General features: G+C 43.2%; 1 protein-coding gene across 6 annotated transcripts in view; it reads right to left on the reverse strand.

The window, feature by feature from the left end:
• Positions 1–16037: 16037 nt before the first annotated feature.
• The window catches only part of GNAS (GNAS complex locus), a 165495-nt gene continuing 155720 nt past the window's right edge, over positions 16038–25812 (reverse strand). For 3 of the 6 annotated variants that reach the window (XM_081867940.1, XM_081867943.1, XM_081867942.1), the window contains exons 8-12: positions 25754–25812; positions 25336–25456; positions 23872–24002; positions 21885–21955; positions 16613–19776 (exon numbers count right to left, since the gene is read on the reverse strand). In XM_081867940.1, coding sequence (XP_081724066.1) covers positions 19630–19776; positions 21885–21955; positions 23872–24002; positions 25336–25456; positions 25754–25812 — 529 coding nt within the window. In that variant the 3' untranslated portion in view covers positions 16613–19629. Of the gene's footprint in view, positions 19777–21884; positions 21956–23871; positions 24003–25335; positions 25457–25753 lie in introns of all 6 variants that reach the window. The other 3 variants (XM_081867939.1, XM_081867941.1, XM_081867938.1) reach the window with 2 other exon arrangements.

The following is a 25812-nucleotide window of genomic DNA, read 5'->3' on the forward strand; positions in this document are numbered from 1 at the left end:
TCGAAGCTACCAGCATGAGTTTGACCAAACTGCGGGAGGCAGTGGAAGACAGGAGTGCCTGGCATGCTCTGGTCCATGGGGTCACGAAGAGTCGGACACGACCAAACAACAACAAGTGGATTTAACCAAGAAGAAAATGCAGGGAGGAGGGACTACAGCCCTACTTAAAAACATATAAAAGTTTAAATGCTAACACTGGATTGAAATAAGGGGGGGGGGGAATCATTTAAAAACAAGCACAGAAAAAAATTAAAACTATATCTGTCCCTATCTACAAAAATAAAATAAATCCCCTAGGAGTTGGCTCCTATGCGCAGCCACGTTAAAGTTGTTTGCATCTTGCCCCCGCCTTCTGTAAATTGGGAGGCACTTGAAAATGGCTTCTTGATCTGAACCAGGAATAGCCCCATCCAAGACTAAGGTGGCTCCCTCTTCGATGTGTGCCTCTGTGCCTCGGCAAGGTGGTTTGTGGGTAATGGTGGGCGGAGGGGGGGAAAGACTGTAAGGATCACGTGGGACTCCAGCGCTGTCTACGGGCTTCCAGCGAGACTTCCGGGAGTAGAGCGATGCTCTCCCTCTCCGGAGTCGCCTATGATGCCATAGAGATAAGAAGCGGGTATTGCAATAGGGGACGTCAGGGATGGATGCAGCCTGGCTTTGCCTCCTGTGCAGGCGGCGTGATATGCAATGCAACGCTCCCAATTTAAAACTGGGATTTGCAATTCAATGCTCCCAATTAAAAAACGTCTGCTTCCACCCTATCTGTAAGGCTCTGGGCTTGGTTGTTTGAGGGCAGCGGGGAGGGAAATAGCGGGCGCTTCCAAGCCTACAAAGCAGGACACGAGCTCAGCATCACACAACGAAGGAAGGGTAATATTGTCTGCACTGACTTGCAGCAGCTCTCCAGGATTTTAGGTTGGAATCTTCCTTACCTGGAGATGGATGCCAGGGGCTGGACCAAGGGACCTCTCACTGCAACATACAGTGGTGCCCCGCAAGACGAATGCCTCGCTAAACGAAAAACCCGCAAGACGAAAGGGTTTTCCGATTTTTTAGCGGCTTCGCAAGACGAATTTCCCTATGGGCTTGCTTCGCAAAACGAAAGCCCATAGGGAAATCTCCGGGGACAGCGGGGAACCCTCCTCCCACCGCAAGCCCCGGGAAGAGAGGAGAAGCTGCGCGCCTTCCCCTCTGTTCCCGGACCTGTCCTGAAGGCTTGCGGTGGGAGGTCCGGGAACAGAGGAGAAGGCGCGCAGCTTCTCCTCTCTTCCCGGGGCTTGCGGTGGGAGGAGGGTTTTTCCTCCCCACCGCCAACATTCAGAAGGCTGTTCTGAAGGCTGGCGGTGGGAAGAAAAGCCCTTCTCCCGCCTCCAGCCTTCAGAAGAGTTCCCCGCAGGGCTCCCCAAGCTGCAGATGTCTGCCCCGCCCGAGGGGCGCTCTGCTTAAGAGTGCCCCTCGTGCGGGGCAGCAGGCTGCTATCCGCAGCTTGGAGAGCCCTGTGGGGAAGTCCGGCAGGGCTCCCCAAGCTGCAGATGTCTGCCCCGCCCAAGGGGCGCTCTGCTTAAGAGCGCCCCTCGTGCGGGGCAGCAGGCTGCTATCCGCAGCTTGGAGAGCCCTGTGGGGAAGTCAGGGCTCCCCAAGCTGCAGATGTCTGCCCCGCCCAAGGGGCGCTCTGCTTAAGAGCGCCCCTCGTGCGGGGCAGCAGGCTGCTATCCGCAGCTTGGAGAGCCCTGTGGGGAAGTCAGGGCTCCCCAAGCTGCAGATGTCTGCCCCGCCCGAGGGGCGCTCTGCTTAAGAGCGCCCCTCGTGCGGGGCAGCAGGCTGCTATCCGCAGCTTGGAGAGCCCTGTGAGGAAGTCCGGCAGGGCTCCCCAAGCTGCAGATGGCTGCCCCGGGCGAGGGGCGCTCTGCTTCAGAGCGTCCCTCGCACCCGGCAGCAGGCTGCTATTCGCAGCCTAGGCAGCCCTGCAGGAACTCTTCTGAAGGCTGGCGGCGGGAGAAGGGCTTTTCTTCCCACCGCCAGCCTTCAGAAGGCTGTTCTGAAGCCTGGCGGTGGGGAGAAAAGTCCTCCCCCCCCCCAGCCTTCAGAAGAGGTCCGGGGAAAGACTGTCCCCGGACCTGGTCTGAAGGCGGTCTCCCTAGGAACGCATTAATTGATTTTCAATGCATTCCTATGGGAAACCGTGCTTCGCAAGACGAAAAACTCGCAAGACGAAAAAACTTGCGGAACGAATTAATTTCGTCTTGCGAGGCACCACTGTATGCACTCATCCATGGACCCACAGCTCTCGCTTGTTGGGGGGAGAGGACCATAGCTCAATAATAATAATAATAATAATAATAATAATAATAATAATAATAATAATTTATTTATACCCCGCCCATCTGGCTGGGTTTCCCCAGCCACTCTGGGCGGCTTCCAACAAAACACTAAAATACAATAACCTATTAAACATTAAAAGCTTCCCTAAACAGAGCTGCCTTCAGATGTCTTCTAAAAGTTTGGTAGTTATTTTTCTCTTTGACATCTGGTGGGAGGGCGTTCCACAGGGCAGGCGCCACTACCAAGAAGGCCCTCTGCCTGGTTCCCTGTAACTTGGCTTCTCACAGCGAGGGAACCGCCAGAAGGCTCTCGGCGCTGGACCTCAGTGTCCGGGCAGAACGATGGGGGTAGAGACGCTCCTTCAGGTATACTGGGCCGGGGCCATTTAGGGCTTTTAAGTTCAGCACCAACACTTTGAATTGTGCTCGGAAACGTACTGGGAGCCAGTGTAAGTCTTTCAAGACTGGTGTTATGTGGTCTTGGCAGCCGCTCCCAGTCACCAGTCTAGCTGCCGCATTCTGGATTAGTTGTAGTTTCCGGGTCACCTTCAAAGGTAGCCCCACATAGAGCGCATTGCAGTAGTCCAAGCGGGAGATAACCAGAGCATGCACCACTCTCAGTGGCAGAGCATCAGCTTTGGATACAGGAGGTCTCTAATTCAATCCCTAGCATCTCCAGGTGGGGCTGGGAAAGAATGAGGCCTGAGACCCTGGAGACCCACTGCCAATCAGTGCAGACAATGCTGAACTAGATGGACCAATGGTTTGACTTGGTGTTTGGCAGCTTCCTACATTCCCCTCTTGTGCTGCCCATAAACGTATTTAGAGGCACACCACCTCTGATACAGAGGGAGTACACAGCCTTCAGGCCAAACCCTACGCCAAAGGATAAATGGACATAAGTCTGATATCAGGAATCACAAGACAGAGAAACCAGTAGGAGAAGACTTCAGTCTCCCAGGACATTCTATACAAGATCTCAAAGTTGCTGTCTTATTACAAAAGAATTTCAGAAATAGACTGGAAAGAGAAGTTGCTGAATTGCAACTTATTACCAAACTTTAAAAGCATGAAGAGACCTGATCTGAATAGGGACACTGGATTCTTACCTCATTATACATGATATAGCTATTTTTAGTCATCTCATCCCTTCCTTTTCCCCCTAAGACCAACAGGTTTACCACACCTATCAGCCAATCACCCATTCCCACCACCCTTCTGAGTAATACCCCTCCCCACCCTCTCACTATATATAAGGGTCTGGTGACTTCTGTTTCAGTGTATCTGAAGAAGTGTGTGTGCACACGAAAGCTCATACCAGTAACTAACTTAGTTGGTCTCTAAGGTGCTACTGGAAGGAATTTTTTTGTTTGTTTGTTTTGTTCATGGCTAAAAGTCAGAGAAAGCTTCCCTCATTCTAGGACTTGGTCTACCCCTCTGAAATTTAAGTTACAACAAATATAAATATTTCAGATCAAAACTGAAATAGCAGAGTACATAATAACACAGTGAAAGCACATCCATAACATTTACCTTATACAGTACACTTCTATGATTCTGTAGTTATGCTTATGTTAAATTAACAAAATATATTAAATGGTTACCTTCTGAGAATGTACATCACCCACTGATCATCTAGTCCAACCCCCTGCAATGCAGGAATCTCAGCTAAAGCATCTGAAATATACTCGGAGTTGAGAGTCGATTTCATGCTCTTTATTCAGCTCATAATGGTGAGGAGGAATGGAATTTCCCCCAGAATGTCTGCTTTATATACATTATTTACACAATGGGCCCCACGTGATTGGCTAATTCCGGGATTCTCCTGTAGGTCAATCAGGTTGCGGATTCACTTCCACCTGGATCGGGTGGCTCCTGTGGACCAATCAGACTGCTGCATTCTGGATCCTATTTTTCTAGGACCAATCAGACTGCTGCATTCTTAATCCTATTGTTCTAGGACCAATCAGACTGCTTCATTTTGGATCCTATTCAACTCAGTACATAACAACATCCATGACAGATGGCCAATTTCCCAAACTAATTATGGCTCCTCTCCTTAAAAACCACCAGCTCCACGACAACCTGACTCCAAGGTCTCCTCCGCCCCCCCCCCCCAGCACAAACTTATTTTGGGACACATGAGTGCACAATTCAAACAACAAACTTTTGGTACTTCAGTTGTACAAGTAAAGCATGAATTGGTGCAACATATTTCCTGTATGATTAATAATGAGATAACACCGGCGCAGGACCTAAGACTTTCCACACAATTCTTATTCCCCCTTTAAAATTTTAAGTTAAAATTTAAGTTAAACGTTATGGCTTCACAATGTCTCTGAGACAGGGTCTGACAGCTAAATAATGCTAACAGGTTAGTTTGTAACATCCAGATTGTTAATATTTCATTACCAAACAACATGAATGAATGGACCATGTCATAATCAAAGTGCCCAAACAGCAAGGAATATTGAAATAGCTTGTCACTTGCTCTTTGATGAAAGCTCCAAGCTTGCCTTGCACTAAACGGCAAGCCATTTCACTTCTCTGAAATTAGAGTGCAGCATATCCCGCATTCTGTTAATGCTGAAGTTTTCAAGTTTTGTCCCTCCCTGAAACACTTTCCATATTAGCCTGTCTGCAAAATAAGCATATTGGCAAAGCCTTAGTATGTAAACTCAGTTCTGTTACTGGTTTAAGTGCTGTGTTATTTTCAAAATCCATATATAAAGAGATTACAGTGGTACTTTGGGTTACATATGCTTCAGGTTACAGACTCCGCTAACCCAGAAATAGTGCTTCAGGTTAAGAACTTTGCTTCAGGATGAGAACAGAAATTGTGCTCCGGCAGCAGCAGGAGGCCCCATTAGCTAAAGTGGTGCAGGTTCAGGTTCAGAACAGTTTCAGGATAAGTACGGACCTCCGGAACAAATTAAATACTTAACCCGAGGTATGTGGAAGTCCTCAGTTGATGATTTCCATTTCTTACAATTCTCTCCTATCAGGACAATTGTTACTTAAGGTTTTGCGAACGCAGTTCGCGGTTACGCTGAAGACCGATGGCGTATTAGTTGTGATCACTGGGGTCAACTTTTACATTTCCTGCTCCTGAAAAGTACCATTTGGATTTTGTTTGGTTTTTCCTCCCAGCTGTGCCTTCTGTCTTGGATGGATTGGATCGGCTTAATAAAAACAATAAGGAGGTTGCATAATGTTGTGAAATTGAACCTGTTGTTTATTTACATATCACAGCTAGGATTTTGTCACCGTGACACTTTTATGAACTCAAATGAGACCCATACCTTTAACCCCTAATCGTTGCAGGCGAGGTATAGACTGCATCTACTACATGGGCTCATTTTCAAACTTTTCCAAGGCATCCTGGGCTTTCTTCAAAAGTTATTACAGATTCAAGAACCCTTTGTACATTCACACCCACATGGGTGACGTACAGATCTGTAGGGATATTCTTTACATCTAGAAAAGGGCATAATAATTATTATTTTTTAAAATGCAGATACGTAGTAGCGTTAGGATAAATTTAAAAGCAGATTTTGAACACTTTAAAAATCTTATAGTCTAAGGGAGGTATGCAAAAATAATTGCATTTATAGAATATTGGCTTCTGCAGCCCAGTGGTAGAAGCCATGCTTCATCTGCAAAAAGCTCCCCTATTCAATCCCTGATATCTCCAAACAGTGCTGGGGAGATCCTGTCTGAAACCCTGGAGACCAACTTCTACTCAGAGTAGACAATACTGAGAAAGATGGACCAATGGTCTGATTTGGAATAAGGCAGGTTCCTATGAGGACTAAGCTACATTAGTCAAAAAATGTTTTGAATTTGTTATAAACATGCAACACTGGATGGCTCCAGAGAACGAACAACCCCCCCCCCCCACAAAACCAACCCAAACAAAAAACAGCTAAGCGTTTTTGACATGGCTCCCCCCACCCTACTTTTAACAATTTAATTTCTGACTTACTTATAGTGGGGTTTTTCCCTGTGTTTAGATCCACCATGAATGTCAAGATACGAACATTCAAGGAGCACCCCCCCCCCCAAACTGCTTAGGTTTCTGTGAGGAGTTTGCGCTAGGTCAGTGGAGCTATTGACTAGCTGTTTCCCTTGAGTGTCTGATCCCTATGCCCTATTGCAAAAAGCTTTTGCACACCATTTGCCACACAGCAGGTGTGTGTACACAGTTTGTTTCACGCTCCCTTGGGCTCATGCAACTAGCTTCATAGTACTTTGGATCTTCACCAGAATCTGCTAAATTGTTATGTATGTTTCTGAAATTATGAAATGCAATAAAAAAGTAAAAACTTTAGAGATGTTCAGAGAAAGGCTAGCAAATACAGAAGCCATGGTAATTATGGCTACCCTGCTCACATATACCGTAAATAATATAGTGAAACTATAGGTAAAGGTAAAGGTACCCCTGCCCGTACGGGCCAGTCGTGTCCGACTCTAAGGTTGTGCACCCATCTCACTTAAGAGGCCGGGGGCCAGTGCTGTCCGGAGACACTTCCAGGTCACGTGGCCAGCGTGATGAAGCTGCTCTGGCGAGCCAGCACCAGCACAGCACACGAAAACACCGTTTACCTTCCCGCTATAAAGTGGTACCTATCTATCTACTTGCACTTAGGGGTGCTTTCGAACTGCTAGGTGGGCAGGAGCTGGGACCGAAAGACGGGAGCTCACCCCACCGCGGGGATTCGAACCGCCGACCATGCGATCGGCAAGCCCTAGGCGCTGAGGTTTTACCCACAGCGCCACCCGCGTCCCATGGTACTATGATGCATATATGGTGGAGTTGTTTAAACATCAAACAATTTTGGGAAACAATATATAACAAAATGAAAAAAAAATGTTCAGATATTCATTTAGGAAAACACCAGAAGGTTTTCTATTGGGAATAGTACGAGAAGTCTAAAGGAAGAAGACAAGACATTATATTTATACGCAACAGTAGCCGCAAGGCTATTGATTGCGAAAAATTGGAAAAGTGGTATTATACCAAGGAAAACAGAGTGGCTTGCCAAATTATTGGAGTATTACAATATATCCAAAACAATGGGAGAAATGGGAAGGATCTCAAAAGAGAAGACAGGGACTGTTAGGTGTTTAAAGGATACTTGCAAAACCATATTGAAAAATCAGAACTCCTATTAGAATAATCAAGTTCCGTTTTAAATACTGAAATACTAAATAAGATGGATAACAATGTGTAATAGAAAAAGGAGCATGAAATTAGGTTAAAGGTGTGTGAAAGAAAGTAATAGAAGTGGAAAGAAATTGCAATTGAGTAGATTGGAAGTCTAACACAAAGGTGGGGGGAGGGGTGTGGATGGTGATGGGAAAAGGAATTATCTGTGGGATTGAGTGTAGGTATGTTTGAACACTTTTAAGGATTGTATGAAATGTATGTGTGTATGCTTGTGTATTCACAATATGTGTGTATTAATGCTGAATTAGTTTAATAATAAAAACTTTTAAAAAATAGTAATAAAAAATAATATAGTGGAAGAATAAAAGTACAGAGAACTACAAGGATCAGAAGTATAGCAGGCCAGCTTTGGCAGATAGAAAAAAGATTTGGACTGTTCCATTCTCACCAACAAGTGCCCCCCCCCCTCTCCTTCACATACATTCACATGAATTATTGCAGATAAGCCATGAACTGGCAAAGATTAATAAGAAACTGGGTCAGCTATTTTGGTTAGCTAAACCTTTTCAAAAGCCTGTTTTGGGACAATGGCTAGGGTGGACCATTGTTCTGGCCCCTCAGGGTTCAGTTAGTGATAGCAAACCTGTGTATTAGTATTAGGTAAAAGGAATAACAGTGCTGCCTTTCCCCCTTTTTAGACCCCAAGGGCGGTTGAGAAATGTAGGCACTGCAATATTCTACTTTCTATTGGCTCTGCCAGAGAGCAGAAAAACACCTCCCTTCCTCCTTTGTAATCTCATGGCAGTCTAGTGATGGCAAACTCAAAAGGAATGGGGAACTCACTTTGTCCTTAAGGACTCCACATAGAACTTCATAAAAAGCTTCGAACCATCTTAACTCAGAGCCATAGAACAGCCTATTGGGCTGTAATATTTCTACATGCCCCTTGATTATCTTCAATAAATCCATGTATAAGGGCTTTGTGGATGAAATATACTTGGAGTCCTGCAGTGATTTCATGCTCTTTATGGCAGCTTGTAAAAGTGTTGAATTCCTCCCAAACCTCAGGCCTTTATATACATTATTTACACGACGAGTCCCATCTGATTGGCTGATTCTGCTTTCCCTCCTGGAGCCTGATTGGTCTTCTCCTGCAGGCTAATCAGTTGTTGCATTCTAGGATCCTACCTGCCTATTGTTCTAGGATCCAAGCTTAGTACATAACAGTGGAGCTTTGTTAATACTATCCAGAAAGAGAGAAATCTCCAGACGGAACAACCATATCTATAGGTTTTTTTCCAGGATTCTGGGAAATTTTAACAGACCATCAGTACTTCAAATTTTACAGGTGCCGTTTGGAAGCTCTGATCCCTTCATCCTCCAGTATACCTGAAGGAGCGTCTCCACCTCCATCGTTCTGCCCAGACGCTGAGGTCCAGTGCTGAGGGCCTTCTGGTGGTTCCCTCAATGTGAGAAGCCAAGTTACAGGGAACCAGGCAGGGGGCCTTCTCAGTAGTGGCACCCGCCCTGTGGAACGCCCTCCCACCAGCTGTCAAAGAGAAAAATTACTACCAAACATTTAGAAGACATCTCAAGGCATCCCTGTTTAGGGAAGCTTTTAATGTTTAATAGGTTATTGTATTTTATTGGTTTGTTGGAAGCCGCCCAGAGTGGCTGGGGAAACCCAGCCAGATGGGCAGGGTATAAATAATAATTTATTGTTTGTTTTTTAGTCGTTTAGTCGTGTCCGACTCCTCGTGACCCCATGGACCAGAGCACTCCTATCTTCCACTGCCTCCCGCAGTTTGGTCAAACTCATGCTGGTAGCTTCGAGAACACTGTCCAACCATCTCGTCCTCTGTCATCCCCTTCTCCTTGTGCCCTCAATCTTTCCCAACATCAGGGTATTTTCCAGGGAGTCTTCTCTTCTCATGAGGTGGCCAAAGTGTTGGAGCCTCTGCTTCAGGATCTGTCCTTCCAGTGAGCACTCAGGGCTGATTTCCTTCAGAATGGATACATTTGATCTTCTTGCAGTCCATGGGACTCTCAAGAGTCTCCTCCAGCACCATAATTCAAAAGCATCAATTCTTTGGCGATCAGCCTTCTTTATGGTCCAGCTCTCACTTCCATACATCACTACTGGGAAAGCCATAGCTTTAACTATCTGGACCTTTGTTGGTAAGGTGATGTCTCCGATTATTATTATTATTATTATTATTATTATTATTATTATTATCCTTTTGCAGACAGACCCTTGATGTTACAATGTAGAGATGGGAACTTGAACAAAATCCAGTCATGGGGCTGAGTGCAATAGCATTCTCCCCACTCTGGATTCCTTTTGACCCACCAAACTATAGGCAATGTATCAGCCACATCCGGCACTTGCATTTGCTTCCTGCCACTGGGACAACTACTTTTCCCATGTCAATCTATCACAAGGTGTGTGCATGTACTTTTCTGGAGCATCTCATGTTTTGCAAGCCTCTCCCATCTGCTCTCATGCATTCAGCAACCTAGGTAGAACTTAACTGAAGCATTTGTTTGCCCAGAATTTGTTTGTGCGCGTGCGCACGCAATAATAATATTTTTTATTATTTATACCCTGCCCAAAACCGAACTCAGAGCCGCTAACATCAAATGTATAACACATTAACATAAAATCAGGCAATCAATTACCGTATTTTTCGCCCTATAGGACGCACCGTCCCATAAGGCGCACCTAGTTTTTTGGGGGGAAAATAAAGGGAAAAAAATTATTTTCCCCCCCAAGCGCGGGGCTGGGGCGGGGGAAGCCCAAGCTTCCCCCGACCCCAGCCCCCAAACAGGCAGCTCTCTGCAAGCCATGGGAGCCCAGTGCTGGCTCCCGCCGCTTGCTGAGAGGTCCGCGAAGCCTGGACGCGCTGAGCTCAGCGCGCAGGGGCTTCAGCATGCAGGCAACTCTCCGCAAGCAGCGGGAGCGCTCCTGCTGCTTGCGGAGAGGTCCGCGAAGCCTGCATTCACCCCATAGGATGCACACACATTTCCCCTTCATTTTTGGAGGGGGAAAAGTGCGTCTTATAGGGCGAAAAATACGGTCAAATACATCCTAAAATCAGATCAGGATCAGAATAAAATCCAATCAGATGGCAATTTGCAGATTAGGTTTGGGGACCTTAAATGCTCACCAGGCCCAACTGTTTGTGCTGAATTTATATGAGCCTGTGAGAAAAATTGGGGGGCCGCTTTCATACAAGTTCTTATGAAAGGGGAGCGGGAGTCAGACTGAACCTGACCAAAGGCCTGGCGGAACAGCTCCGTCTTGCAGGCCCTGTGGAAAGATGTCAAATCCCCCAGGGTCCTGGTCTCTTGTGACAGAGCGTTCCACGAGGCCGGGGCCACAGCCGAGAAGGCCTTGGCCCTGGTCAAGGCCAGTCTAATCTCCTTGAGGCTTGGGACCTCCAAGATGTTATTTGTGGACCATAAGATCTTCCGTGGGGCATACCAGGAGAGCCGGTCCTGTAGGTAGGTTTGGCTGTTTAGGTTGTCTGAAAACTAGGCCTCCTGGAACCCGAACTGGCTGATTTGGGCAGAATTGAGATTCAGCAGGAAAGGGTTGCATTGATGGCAAATGGGGAGTGCATGCAGGCAGTCTGTGTGCTCTCCACCCTCCAAACCATATTTAATTTGGGTTTTAAACCCTGATTAAGCACTGTGCTAGGTCCCTGAAACAGTTTCGGGCCCAGACCCAAGTTGGTCCTAGATCATCCCAGGTCAGGTTGAAGCTGCTCCAAAGTGCCGGATCAGGAGCTCTGTGCACAGCCTTAACTAGCTACCTAATCTGATGTATTCAAGGAGAAATTTACTGTCAAGGACTCACCAACTGTTGCCCACTTTCAAGGTAACCGAGCTTGGATTAATTTAGAAGGACAAAATAATCTTAAACAAGCATCAAGTATGGGAAAATACCAGTACTTTATTTCTTAAATAATAAAAAAGGTCCTATTAAAACATTTCAATACATTTGTTGATGTGTTTATGGTTCTGAATTATTTTATTGTGCTTCTGATTTGATGTGTGGGGTTGGCCTTCAGTTTTTTTATATAAAAAAAAATTCCTGGGTGTTTCAATAAATGTTTGCATAAAACACACACGCCCTTTTTCTTTTAAGAAAAATCAACATGGCAGTAAGCACCAGAAATACACTGGCTTAATTTCAATATCCTGTAGGTAGGTTTGGCTGTTTAGGTTGTCTGAAAACTAGGCCTCCTGGAACCCGAACTGGCTGATTTGGGCAGAATTGAGATTCAGCAGGAAAGGGTTGCATTGATGGCAAATGGGGAGTGCATGCAGGCAGTCTGTGTGCTCTCCACCCTCCAAACCATATTTAATTTGGGTTTTAAACCCTGATTAAGCACTGTGCTAGGTCCCTGAAACAGTTTCGGGCCCAGACCCAAGTTGGTCCTAGATCATCCCAGGTCAGGTTGAAGCTGCTCCAAAGTGCCGGATCAGGAGCTCTGTGCACAGCCTTAACTAGCTACCTAATCTGATGTATTCAAGGAGAAATTTACTGTCAAGGACTCACCAACTGTTGCCCACTTTCAAGGTAACCGAGCTTGGATTAATTTAGAAGGACAAAATAATCTTAAACAAGCATCAAGTATGGGAAAATACCAGTACTTTATTTCTTAAATAATAAAAAAGGTCCTATTAAAACATTTCAATACATTTGTTGATGTGTTTATGGTTCTGAATTATTTTATTGTGCTTCTGATTTGATGTGTGGGGTTGGCCTTCAGTTTTTTTATATAAAAAAAAATTCCTGGGTGTTTCAATAAATGTTTGCATAAAACACACACGCCCTTTTTCTTTTAAGAAAAATCAACATGGCAGTAAGCACCAGAAATACACTGGCTTAATTTCAATATTTTTATACCCTGTTTCTGATGTAACACCCAAGTGAACCAAGGAAGGTGCACATTAAAAACATGTTTATACATGTGCCTGTTACTGGGCAAACAGTTCTAAAATATCAAACCAATTGTTCCCACCTCTGGCAAGGTCTGATCTTCCAGTGGCCTTTGTGACACCGAACTTAGAGGACAGTAAAACACTCTACAGAGGTACCTCGGTTTCAGAACAGCCCTGTTTACAAACTATTCAGTTTACGAACTCTGCAAAACCGGAAGTAGTGTCCCGGTTTGCGAACTTTACCTCGGTCTAAGAATGGAAGCTGAACGGTGGAAGGGCACAGGCGGCGGGAGGCCTCATTAGGGAAAGCGTGCCTCGGTTTAAGAATGGACTTCCAGAACGGATTAAGTTCGTAAATCGAGGAACCACTGTATGTGGCATTGCCCCGAAGAGTGTTCAGAAGCATCAACGGATGCAAAGTGCAGCCTATTACACAGGGAGTTGCTATGTGGGACATAGATTTCCACCATTCTTAACTCATTTCTAATTTGTTTCTGAGCTCCCTTGCACCAGGCTATCTCAAGAACCTCCTCCACCTACCCATTCATTCAGGTAAGTGACTTAGACCTTACTTGGTGTTTCCCTGCAATTGGAAAAGATATATGTGGGAACATAGAACAGGATCTTCACTTGTACCCAGCCCCCCCCCCCTTTGCCTTTCAACTCATGAAAACATTTTTTATTTCTAGAGGGCCTTTGGGGTGGATCAAATATGAAAGGGATATATCCCAACTTCTTCTTATTATTATTATATAAAATAACTTTAATTTAATTAAATGCCTTTTTAATTTTGGGTGTTTCTACCTTTCTTTCGACATATTTTACTGTTTGGGGATTTTATACATTTTATTAGCCACCTTGGATGCTTGTTAAACAGAAAGGAGGAATGCAAATATTGAAATGCTACTAGCAGTTCTCTTTTGGTGTGTGGCTCTGCTTGATAAATGCATTCAATAGCATTTTTTTGCTGGATTAATTCCAAGGCTTGCCGCCCAGAAACATCACTGATGCATGCACCACTGAAGTAGTATTCTTGGTAGTCCGGTACAACACTAATTTCTCCTTCCAAAACAAAGGTTTAAGAGGATCGTGCGTGCAATATGAGGTAATGCAGACATGCCCGGTCCAATGCCTCATCGAAAAGGTTTACTCAAATAGGACTTCAATTCCCTAATAAATGTGCATAGGATGGTTGCCATTCTGATTTCACATCCAAGTAGGGTCAGAATTAAGCCATGTTTGTTGGTGTGCAGAGCAGTGACGTTATCTCTGCTAAGCAGACGGTGGAAATGGCAGCAGAAACTACTATTGTAGTTTCAATCACACATAACTTGTTACAGAGGCTCAGAGTATTACGGTAACTCTGAAGAGGGAAGCACCAGAATACAATCCGCTCTAGCTCCTCAAGTTAGCTTTTGAGATTACATTGCATGGAGATCCACATGGAACCATTCCTGTCAATGCCTGCAGCATTAATTTGGCAGGAGCACCATGCAACCTGACTGGGCCAATGAACAAACACCTGTTAAAAAGACTAGCTTCTCCATGGAACATCACCAACAGATGTTTGCAAATGTTACTGTGCCTTGTTGCGCCACCCCCCAAAAACCAATTTTTCAGTGGCGACACCCCATCTGGAGAATCCTTTCATACATGGGTTAGGGAAGCATCAATACTGACATAATTCCAAGATCATTATTATTTCCCAAGGCATTTAACTGAGTGAACTGTATTCGTTATATCTTTTATCTTCTCTATTATTTTCTTACTGCCTGCTGCCACTGATGTTTTTATCTGTGGTTTCAATTTAAGGGCTTTTGTAAGCCATTTGTTTTTTTATATTTTATGGATGATTAAGATGAAAACTGTTAGGATACTGATCTGTATTATGTGGCAAGGTGAGTGCTTGATAAGTCTCTTCACTTATGTTGGAATCATAGCATTCAATGCATGCTTTGGGGTGGCAAAGAAAACACAACACAACCAGCTAGCGTGGAAGTCTGTTTTTGTCATTACTCCCACTAGTACAGAACCAATCGCCAACAGTGAAGGCCCTGATTAGAATTCCTCCAATTGCTGTGCTTATATGGGAGGTAGAACAGGATCCCAGCGTATGGAACGTTTAACCATGGAACCAGTTGCTCTCAAAAATCTGACGCGCTTATCCCATCTCTGTTGACTTCTAAAAAACCTATTACTGAATGTGTTAACAGTCTGCTTTTTAGACAGTATCACTATAACTGCATTTCAGGCTTTTAAAAACGTACTTTAAGCTTTAATGTAAATTTGATCAAATGGAGTATTTTACTTAATTTAAATGCTTGATAGCATTATTTTCCCTTTAAAAAAATATCAATGAATGGTGATTTTCCTGATTTGAAAGGCCTGATGAAATAGAGTCGTACCTCAGAAGTCGAACGGAATCCGTTCCGTAAATCCGTCCAACTTCCGAAACATTTGGAAACCGAGGCACGGCTTCTGATTGGCTGCAGGAAGCTCCTGCAGCCAACTGGAAGCAGCAGAACCCATGTTGGACGTTTGGGTTCCAAAGAACGTTCACAAACTGGGACATTCACTTATGGGTTTGCAGCATTCGACTTCTGAGGTACGCCTTTATTTTACCTTTGCGACAAAAGCTGTTGCTTTTGTATGACATTTTGGGGGGCATCGTATGAAAATAGGAACTATGTGGGATACTTTCTTTTACCACCCTCAAGGAGAAGCCATGAATCATGATCAATAACTTACCTTTATGGTGCAGAAGCCATGACCCCACGGATCTGGTTCTGAGTTGTTCCAACAACAAATAAAAACCATTAACTATCGGTACACCTATGCCATTTTGTCTTTCGTTTTTATAGCTTTACTGGAGCCATATAGGATCAGATTATGCAAAAGTGTCTCCACCCTGCCATGGATTGGGTCCAATGGCTTTGCCATGAGGAATAAACCAAGGAAAACACAAAATACCACACTATCAATGCTATGTTCCTGGGGAAGAAAACATGATCCAGAGTGTGGTGCAAGTATGGTAAAATATTTTGGGAATTAACTCAATCAGGTCTCAGTGCTCTTTCATTCTCAGAATATTCCCATTAGTATAATAAAGTGGCAAAACAGCACCACTGATTCCTGGAAACACTTAGCGCCCTAAAACTTGTTTTGCTAAATAAAAGTGTTTGGTTAGAATGTTATTTCTACAGCACAGAGTCTTGTTTTGAAAACCACACTCTCTCTACAATTTATTATTCTCATTTGTACAAAATACCTAAAGTATTCAGACTAAATGCAGGAGACCAGCATGCTGAGGGTTATGTTTTTAAATCCAAATGTTTTGGAATTAACACACTTGCAAAAGAAAACCCTCCTCAAACATTATCTTCAATTACTAATTTAAAAAACCCTGAGCTTACCCAACGAAAGAGTTGCATAACTTCAACAAATCAAAATATTTCTCCACAGTAGAGATCCTTTAAAAGGGCCAACCAAGCACGGTTAATAGCAAAAATCTATTGTGGGGGAATTTATAGACTTTCATTTTGGCTTCACAGTGGAATTTGTGACACATCTTGGTCAATAGACAGGATGCACATGTGTCCCTAAGACACTGAGTTGGCTTTATTGATAGAAGTGGTAGTAATTGTATTTCTGAGAGTCGCAATGAATACTTGGGGAAGAAAATACACATTGGTTGTAAAAAGCCAGAAATTCCTGAAGCAGGTGACAGATGCAAATCCAGAATCCTCAATCCTGATTATTATTTGAACAGGAGGCTCCAACAAATAAATAGAAAAAAAATAAAGTCCAAGGGAAAGATGAGCATTAGATTGGAATGGTTCAAACGACTGCAAAATTAAGTCAGCTAAATTAGAGACAGAAGAAAACACAGAATTAAATAGCAAGCATCAAAGCTTTATGGGGTTTTTTGTATTAAAAATAAAAACAAAACAAAGAGAAAAAGCTGTTAAAATAAGACTTGCATTTACCAGACTACCAAACTGCAAAAACTTAAAAGAGACAGACTAACAGAGGCAATACTGAGATGAAACACACACACACACACACACACACACACACACACACACACACCCCGCTCTCCATTCATTTGCAGCCAAAACTGGTTCCAAAACACTCCCTTCACCCACCCAACTTAAAAAAAGGATCTCAAACATTTCCATTCATATAAAGCTTTATAGGTGGTGTATTTTAAACGGCGTGTGTGTCCGTGTATGGCATGCACACACCCTTTGTTACATATGCTTGCTTAATCTCTTCACCAATGGAAGGGGGTCTTTGCTACTGTTTAATAAAAGGCGATGCTTTTGTTTTTCTCAGTTCGTTCTTTGCAAATAGGTTCTATCCTTCTTGATTTGTTTCTTGTATTATCTCCCCACCCTCCACCCCCCAGGTTTAAGAGGTAATAAAAATAGGTTTGGCACTAAACTTAGGTTTTTTGTTTTTTTACTTTTATAGCAAAAATTAAGGCTCACATTTTAAAGTGTGTGTGTGTGTGTTCTGCTCTATGGAATCCCATCAGGCACTAGCTAAGTCTTATACTGGCAAAGGTGTGTTTCTGGAACAGGCTTTGCAACGGATCGCAAATGCTCACAAGGCAGCTCATCTTAGTACGTTAAAACGGACCGCCTGCTAAATTTGAATTGGCTACACCGCAGGCCCAAGCTGATACCCAAAGGAGCTATTATGGGAGCCTGATGGAACTGCGGACACAGCTAGGGCTTCCTCAGTTGCTTCGCACAACTGCAGTCCCCACATCTGATGAGGCAAGCCAGCTTTTTTTTTTACAAAAAAATCAGACGGGGCTTGGCTCTCATCGGGACAATGCAGCAATGGGAAACGGGAAGAAAGTCTCAATGGCATGTTCTTGTCTTCTCCACCTCACTTTCACAGCATTGAAGTGTGTGTGTGTGTGTGTGTGTGTTTTGCAGTGAACAATGCAATTGTTTTTGTTCTACCTGGGTGAATGGTTCATACCTTTTCTGCGTATATTAAAGGAGACAGGGAATTCCCCCCCCCCACTAGAGAATTAATTACACCTGTCCTTGTCACGATCCTCAACTCCTGCGGTTCTTAACGTTAAGGTTTCTGGCACTTGTAGAAATTATTGGCCACAGCACAGCTTCTAAAGTGGGACTTCTTCCCAAGAGAGAAACTAATGTCATGTCTGGTGGGTGTAAGATAAGCTAACGTGTAAAAAAGGCAATTTAAAAAATAATCGATGTATTGGAATCTAGATTTCCCCCTCGCCCCATTTTTCAGGGTGGGGCAAAGGGGTGGCTTGAGTTAATGTAGTTGATCTAGATGTACAGCGGTAATTTTAGACTTTGTACAAATTTGTACATGTAGGTTCAGACACATGAAAAAGTAATACGCTCACAAAGACATAAAACACCTAAGTATAAAATATAAAGCGGTGTAGTTACTAAAATTACATGCTCTCTTATTGCTACAGTGATTTTTGCTCTTTGTTAAAAAAACTGTACCACATGTTGTTCTAAGCATATGATTTGCATAAATTATTCAAGTTTAAGAAAAAAAAAATCCACACTCCTCAACTTTAAGCTACTTATATAGTTAATATAAAACAAAAATTTAAAGTCTCTCTTTATTAAAAGAGAAATAAAATGTCGTTTGAAACTGAAATCGAGTGGCCAAATCCAGGGGCAAGGTAATTACGTTGCAATTATGGGAGTCTTATGCCCACGCAGAAATAGTGGCGGTGGAAAAGCATGTGACTGGCACAGAGATGGCCACCAGGCCTGTGCAATGCCTATGTGTTTGCTTTTTTTGTTCTGTTTTTGTCCTTTTGCACAAAAAAAAGACTATGAATGACAAAGACTAACATTTATAATTTGTAGCAAAATTTGGTTTATGTAGAAACAAGCCATGTTTTGCATTTGGATAGAGATTTAAATGAGTTAAAGCTAAAAATTAAAAAGCATGATGCTGCAACATCTGGTCACTTGTTGTAGACCTCACTTTTAAAGTGGTTACGTTTGCACGATTTGTAATTTTTTTTTAAATACTAAACAGTATTTTTTTTCCTCCTCCTTTTATAAACCAGAAAAAAACCCTAAACTACAGATAAATTTTCCCTACCTTGAGCAACTGCTGCAGATAGGGTTGACAAAGCTGTACAGCGCAATCAAACATACTTACATCTTAGCTCATTGCACGGGTACAGCCATAATCAAGGCACAAAGATCTTCTACAAGTTATTTTTTTTCAATAAAGTTGTACAAAATAATACATTTTACAGTCTGTACAAGAATAATAATCCAGCAGTAAAATAAAAATTGGGAAGAGAGGTTACGGGAAGGCAATAGAAGGAGAAGGGGAGAGAGAAAGAAGGGGAGATTGTGAGGACGACAGTCCAGATAATGATTTATATATATATGTATATATATATATATATATCTATATCTATATAGCAGACAGGATCATCAGTGGACAAACTGAAAAAACAGTGTGTGGTTAACTCTTTCTGCAATCACAGGCCATAATGCAGTTCATTTAGCAATGTCCCCAGTCACCAGAGGACCGCCATGGTTCAACAACACCTTTCTGAAGGTAGCAGTTGGTTTTCTACTGTCTAGATCTGCTGTAGAATTGTCAGTATTTCCGCTCAAAAGTCACATTCAGAGGCAGAGAACCAAACTCAAGCGCCTGTCCTTTCAACTTGGTCTGTGACTTGGCACCTTCTTGAGTCTGATGCAGTGAATGGATAACAAAGTTGAAATCATGGGATATAGGATTATGCCCACAACAGTGCTAATTACCTAAAGTTCTCTCTCCCATTTTTCTCTTTTGTTTGTTTGCTTTTTTAATATTTAACTTTAATCCCAAATCCTCTCAGGTGTTCCACTTTCAGGGTGTTATTTATTATTATTATTATTTTGTTAATGACAGTGTTAAGAGGAAAAAAACGCCCCCCTCCCTCCCGCTTGCAGAAATGGCCTTTTACATTTCATGGGCCGTCTCAAACTGTTCCAAGGGGGTGAAACAAGCAAGCTTAGAAGTGCTGCTATTTGTCCAGCAAGGAGAAAAGGTTGAGGGATGCAAATCAGAGGGAGATTGCAACAGTTTTTCTTCCACCCTATGTGGGCAAGGTTTTTTTTTTTCTTTTTAATAAGGAATAAGGAGTCCAAAACAGAGAAAAAGTGCTCTCCATCACAATAACTCATATTGACGAAGGTGCATACGTTGGATAATGTCCCGACAGTCATTGAAAACCCTCCGGATGTTTTCTGTATCCACTGCACAGGTGAAGTGAGGGTAGCAGTAGTGTCTTCCATCTCCACTTGCTGTGCTGATTCTCTGCAAGAGGGACAAACACAGAGTATGTATGTCAAAAGCACGAGAGGTCGTGGAACAGGGTTAATGAGAATTGTTCCTCATGGTGCCCTATCTCTTACCCCCAACACCCCCCGGCTCCAAGAATTCCATTTCCATGGCAAAATGTTGAACAAAACAGAACTATGTTGGAACAAGTGGCAGGAAAACTTAAAAGGTAAAGGTAAAGGGACCCCTGACCATTAGGTCCAGTTGCGGACGACTCTGGGGTTGCGGCGCTCATCTCGCTTTATTGGCTGAGGGAGCCGGCGTACAGCTTTCGGGTCATGTGGCCAGCATGACTAAGCCGCTTCTGGTGAACCAGAGCAGCGCACGGAAACGCCGTTTACCTTCCCACTGGAGTGGTACCTATTTATCTACTTGCACTTTGACGTGCTTTCGAACTGCTAGGTTGGCAGGAGCAGGGACCGAGCAACGGGAGCTCACCCCGTCACGGGGATTCGAACCGCCGACCTTCTGATCGGCAAGCCCTAGGCTCTGTGGTTTAACCCACAGCGCCACCTGCGTCCCTATGTTGGAACAAGTGGCAGGAAAACTTACAAAGATGCTAATTATTTGCCATTACCGAAAAGTCAGTCCGAATTCACTACAGTTCAAAATGTGCAATTTTCTTTCAAAACCTGCTAGTATCCAGGTAGAGAAAGGACACTTTCTCTAAACCAACATTCTTCTGTGTCACCAGCAATGATCACTGACACAAAATCATTATTCAGCAAAAGCAATACACCGATCCAATCGCCCTCAGGAGTGTGTCCTGGTGGTCAAAAGCAGCGTTGGACCTCCCTCCTTCCAGGCTCTGACCTCAGAGAAGTCGAGGTGATGTTGGATCGCCCCGTCCCTGCCATAATGTACACAGCCCCTGATGCTCCCGGAGGACCCCTGGTCCTTTCAGAGGCATGCTGGAGGTGGACCAAGGAAAGACACTAGTCCAAAGGATTCATTACCTTCCCAGTCCCCTGACAATGCACCAGACCCAAGGAGAAAATCACGTTAACCTGAGAATTGGCCTACTTCAATTCTATTTAGATCTCTCCCACTCAGAAAAAGCAAGAGCACTACTTTTACCATTTCTTCTGCCCTGCCAGCAAGAATCCAGAGAAGCACAGGGTAAGGTGGAAGAAATTCCTGTAGCGTCACCCCTCCACCACCTCTCTTCAAACCTTAAGACTGCACTGTAGATGTACAGTTCCAGAATGGGATTATGCTACGGATGAGCTGCACAGCTAAATCCATCCATTTCAGTCTTGCTGCAACTCGGTTGTCGGCCACTGCATCGCATTTTGTTCCCCTGCATGCATTTTGTGCACCTCGCTCCCCCTCCCAAGTAAAATACACATTTCGATATGTTCGCCAGTGAAATACATATTTGCATGCATCTTTCTGTATTAAACAAACAAGCAAGCACAAACTACATTTTACATACGGAAAATGCAGGGCAGAATCTGCAAGCGTGCCCAGGGTAGTTCTGCTGCGAAAAGCAAATGAAACAAATCCTGCCCCATACATAAGATTACATGAGGGAAAGGTGATAGCAGGGCAAGCCCAAGACTTTTGCCACTGAAAGCACACAATGAGAGGGGGAATGCACCCATATCTCCTGCAACATCACAGAAGGTGCTGGGAAACAGCCTCTAGAATTCTCCTCTGCTGCTGCTTGTAAAAAATAATAATAATGCTGCTAATCCAAGCAGCTGATCATGCAAATGAAAAAAAGACATGCAGCTCTAAATGCAGTTGCACGCGTTTGATTCGCGCAGTGAAAATGGCAAAAACAGCCTGAAAAGAGAATTAAAACTGCAAAAATGGAGTGAAAAGTTAAGGGAAAATGGACAGCAATCCCAGGAGATTTTGCTGGTTTTTAAAAGGGGTTTCCAGAGGTTTAGAGAGTTGTTTACAGGCTTTCCAGATGGTGTTCCCCACGATACACAATTTCACGTACATGCACGGTACCTGGGAACATAACCCCCACGTAAATGGGGAGTCGCCTGTACCAGAATGGATTGCATTTAAAAGCAAAGGAGGGTGCAGTCAGAGGAAGATACTCTTAGGAATACTGAGGAAAGCATACTTACAAGAAATTCATCTCTAATAAAATACTTGGCCCTTGTAACTCTAGGATCCTCACCAGGTTCCGGTATTGCTGCTCAATTTAAAAAAAAACAAGAAGAAGATTATCTTAAAATAGGAATTCATATAAATATCTTGGCTTGGATCCAAAGAAGTGAAAGGAAGCAATAGCTTAGCGCTATTGGAATGCTTCTCGAGAGTGCACAACCACAATCTCGCAGGGGTTGCATTATAGCACGAGAAACACCGTGAATACGGAAGTTATAGGATGTAGCATATAGACTCTAGTGGGCCGTAAAAGGGAATTGAAAGTACATTGTGCAAAAAATCTTGGCCAGGAGTCTGCAAAAATGGAAGGACTTTTGTAAACAGCCTTTTTGCAAGCAGAAGAGGCTTTCGGATAATGAAAGGACATCTTTGGATCCAAGCTCTTATAATTTATGCACTGTCATCCAAAACGGTCTCTCTCTCTCTCTCTCCCCCCCCCCCCGGCTTCTAAATGCTTTTGAACTATGACTCCCAACCATGTTTGCTGAGGCTGATGGGAGTTGAAGTCCAAGACATTTGGAGGGCACCAGGTTGAGAAAGGCTGATCTAAAATCTATTGGGCTGAATGCAACTAAGTTACTGCGCAGAACAGAATGGGGTAGGAGGCAGGGGGGGAGAGGAACTTCAGTTGCGCGAGTAGAAGTCATTTCACTTGCAAAATGACTTGGCTAGATGCAACCCACTATCTGGAAACTCTTCATTATAAGGTATCATTGGCATTGTTTTAACCAGATAAAGCATTCACCTTGTTTGAACTGCAACCGGCCTGATTGGAGGCGAAAGGCAGTTGTATCAAAGAAACAAAACGACATTTAATAATCGTGTACAGTTGTGCATCAAACAGGAGACAAATCTTGCATAATCTGACACTTTACAAAAAATTAATAGATTGAAAATAGCAAGCACGTGTCGTCTATCACTTAAGACTTACAGAGCAGAATTCATCACTAATGCAGAACTTCCTTCCTTCTCCTGACCCTAGAATCATAGAATCACAGAGTTGGAAGAGACCACAAGGGCCATCGAGTCCAACCCCCTGCCAAGCAGGAAACACCATCAGAGCACTCCTGACATATGGTTATCAAGCCTCTGCTTAAAGACCTCCAAAGAAGGAGACTCCACCACACTCCTTGGCAGCAAATTCCACTGTCGAACAGCTCTTACTGTCAGGAAGTTCTTCCTAATGTTTAGGTGGAATCTTCTTTCTTGTAGTTTGGAACCATTGCTCCGTGTCCGCTTCTCTGGAGCAGCAGAAAACAACCTTTCTCCCTGCTCTATGTGACATCCTTTTATATATTTGAACATGGCTATCATATCACCCCTTAACCTCCTCTTCTCCAGGCTAAACATGCCCAGCTCCCTTAGCCGTTCCTCATAAGGCATCATTTCCAGGCCTTTGACCATTTTGGTTGCCCTCCTCTGGACACGTTCCAGTTTGTCAGTGTCCTTCTTGAACTGTGGTGCCCAGAACTGGACACAGTACTCCAGGTGAGGTCTGACCAGAGCAGAATACAGTGGAACTATTACTTCCCTTGATCTAGATGCTATACTCCTATTGATGCAGCCCAGAATTGCATTGGCTTTTTTAGCTGCCTCGTCACACTGTTGGCTCATGTCAAGTTTGTCGTCAACCAAGACTCCTAGATCCTTTTCACATGTACTGCTCTCAAGCCAGGTGTCACCCATCTTGTATTTGTGCCTCTCATTTTTTTTGCCCAAGTGCAATACTTTACATTTCTCCCTGTTAAAATTCATCTTGTTTGTTTTGGCCCAGTTCTCTAATCTGTCAAGGTCGTTTTGAAGTGTGATCCTGTCCTCTGGGGTGTTAGCCACCCCTCCCAGTTTGGTGTCATCTGCAAATTTGATCATTCCCCGGTCTAAGATAACTGAATGCTAGAGAGTCTATTTTGCTATTAGGGCTGTGGAGAATGTCGAGTTTCCTACCATCATCTGGTGTAGTGTAGCGGTCGAATTCTGGAAAGTAGTCTTCAATCTTAGATTTCCCTGCCAAAACCTTCTCTGCTAGCAAATCCTGTTTGTTCAGGAAAAGAATTACTGAAATGGTCCGTAGCCACCTACAGAAAATGAAAGCCAATGTACTGTTAAAAGCTGCGGCCAAAATAAATGAAATAAAGCAGTATAAACCATGGCAACAGCATCCGTGCATTATCTGGAAACTACAGGCGGTGAACATTTTAGGTGCGTCCAACTGACACGTGATCACTGTTGCGGGGGTCCTTTTGTACCCGGATGAAAGAGAAATGAGGGAAGTAATGGGGTGGAGTGACATTCTTATATGCATGCCACTGGCGCATGGGGGGGGGGCAGGAACAGAACCCCTGTGCAAAATGCTCCCCACCTATATTCCCAAAGGTTTTCCTGCTTGCCTCAAATACTCTTCTCTCTCTCTCTCTCTCTCTCTCTCTGTCAATTTTTATTGAGATAAAATGAATATATCCATACAGTATTTGCCATTACAAGCTTACAACATATGAAAGAAAGAAAAGAAAAATGCAGGATAAGGACAAGTGTATAAAAATCAAGAAAAAAAGAAGAGAAAAAACATACGTAATTATGGAATTCCTCAACATTAAGTATTTTGTTAATGAAATGATTATTCACACAATTAGAAATAAAAAGTGCTGCAAATATTTAAAAAGACTTCTAAGTATTCTCACTGTGCTTTATCTGATATATATATATATATATATATATATATATATATATATATATATGTATGTATGTATTATACCGCACAGTTACCTGTTTCTTGTGATTTTTCATTATACCTCAGTTATATTTTATGAATTTCAAGGATCAGTCTAATTCTGCCGGGAGATTTCTGTTTACACCATAATTTTTCAAGTATTCTTTATATATTCTCCATTCCTTATAAACTCTCTGTTTTGTCTGACCTCTCTTCCTGTCATCTTTGCTAGCTGCAGGTATTCTACCATTAGATTCTGCCAATCCACTATACTGGGTATTGAATGACTCTTCCAGTTTCTTGCCACTAATATTCTGACAGCTGTTATCCCATACATGGTCAATTGTCTTTTTGATTTTACAAGTTTCTTTGGCAGCATGCTTAGGAGGAAAATTCCCGGTCTTTTTTAAAAAGTAAGTTTAAGTCGTTTTTTGAGTTCCTCGTATATATCATTCCAAAATTCACAGATTTCTATACAATTGCACCACATACTCTGGTTTCTCTTCAGATTGTATAAATCTTTCGCCTTTTACTCAAATACTCACACTTCACTAAATGATCATTTCACTAAATAAATGCATAAACTCTATTTTATATTTACACCATTTTAACACTCTACACAATATTTTTGCTGTCACAACTCAATTATAATATAGCGTTGCTAATTAAGGGTACGACTGATCAGATCTGAAGAGACGGACCTGTTGTTCCAGATACTCTTGAAAAGGTTTAATGCTTCTTGAAGCCGGTTGGTCTGATTGTCCTCTCGTATAACCATATTGTAGCTACTGCTGGCCACCACAAATATGATAGCAGTCACATCTAAAAGAAACAAAAACAAAATAATCCGTAACACCTCAAAACCTTTGCAAGCCTTCTCTGTGCTCTACTCTCTTTCTGGTGGAAAGGAATGGTAGAGCATGGGGGAGAATGTAGAAGAGGACAAAATGTAAGATCTTCTAGGCACATGTGGGAGGTCAGAATGTAAATGGAAAAGGCTTGCACGAGGGCAAAAAAGATGGGAAGGACAAAATGTAAACGGAGCTGGAGATAATATCATGTACATTGCCAAGACAAAATATTCACTATGTAGCTTGTATGATCCATTTTCAATCTTACCATTAAAACACTGGATCCATTTTCGGCGTTCATCTCTTTGCCCGCCAACATCAAACATG

This window comes from Podarcis erhardii, assembly GCF_964252035.2.
Source record: "Podarcis erhardii genome assembly, chromosome: 6".
NCBI lineage: Eukaryota > Metazoa > Chordata > Lepidosauria > Squamata > Lacertidae > Podarcis > Podarcis erhardii.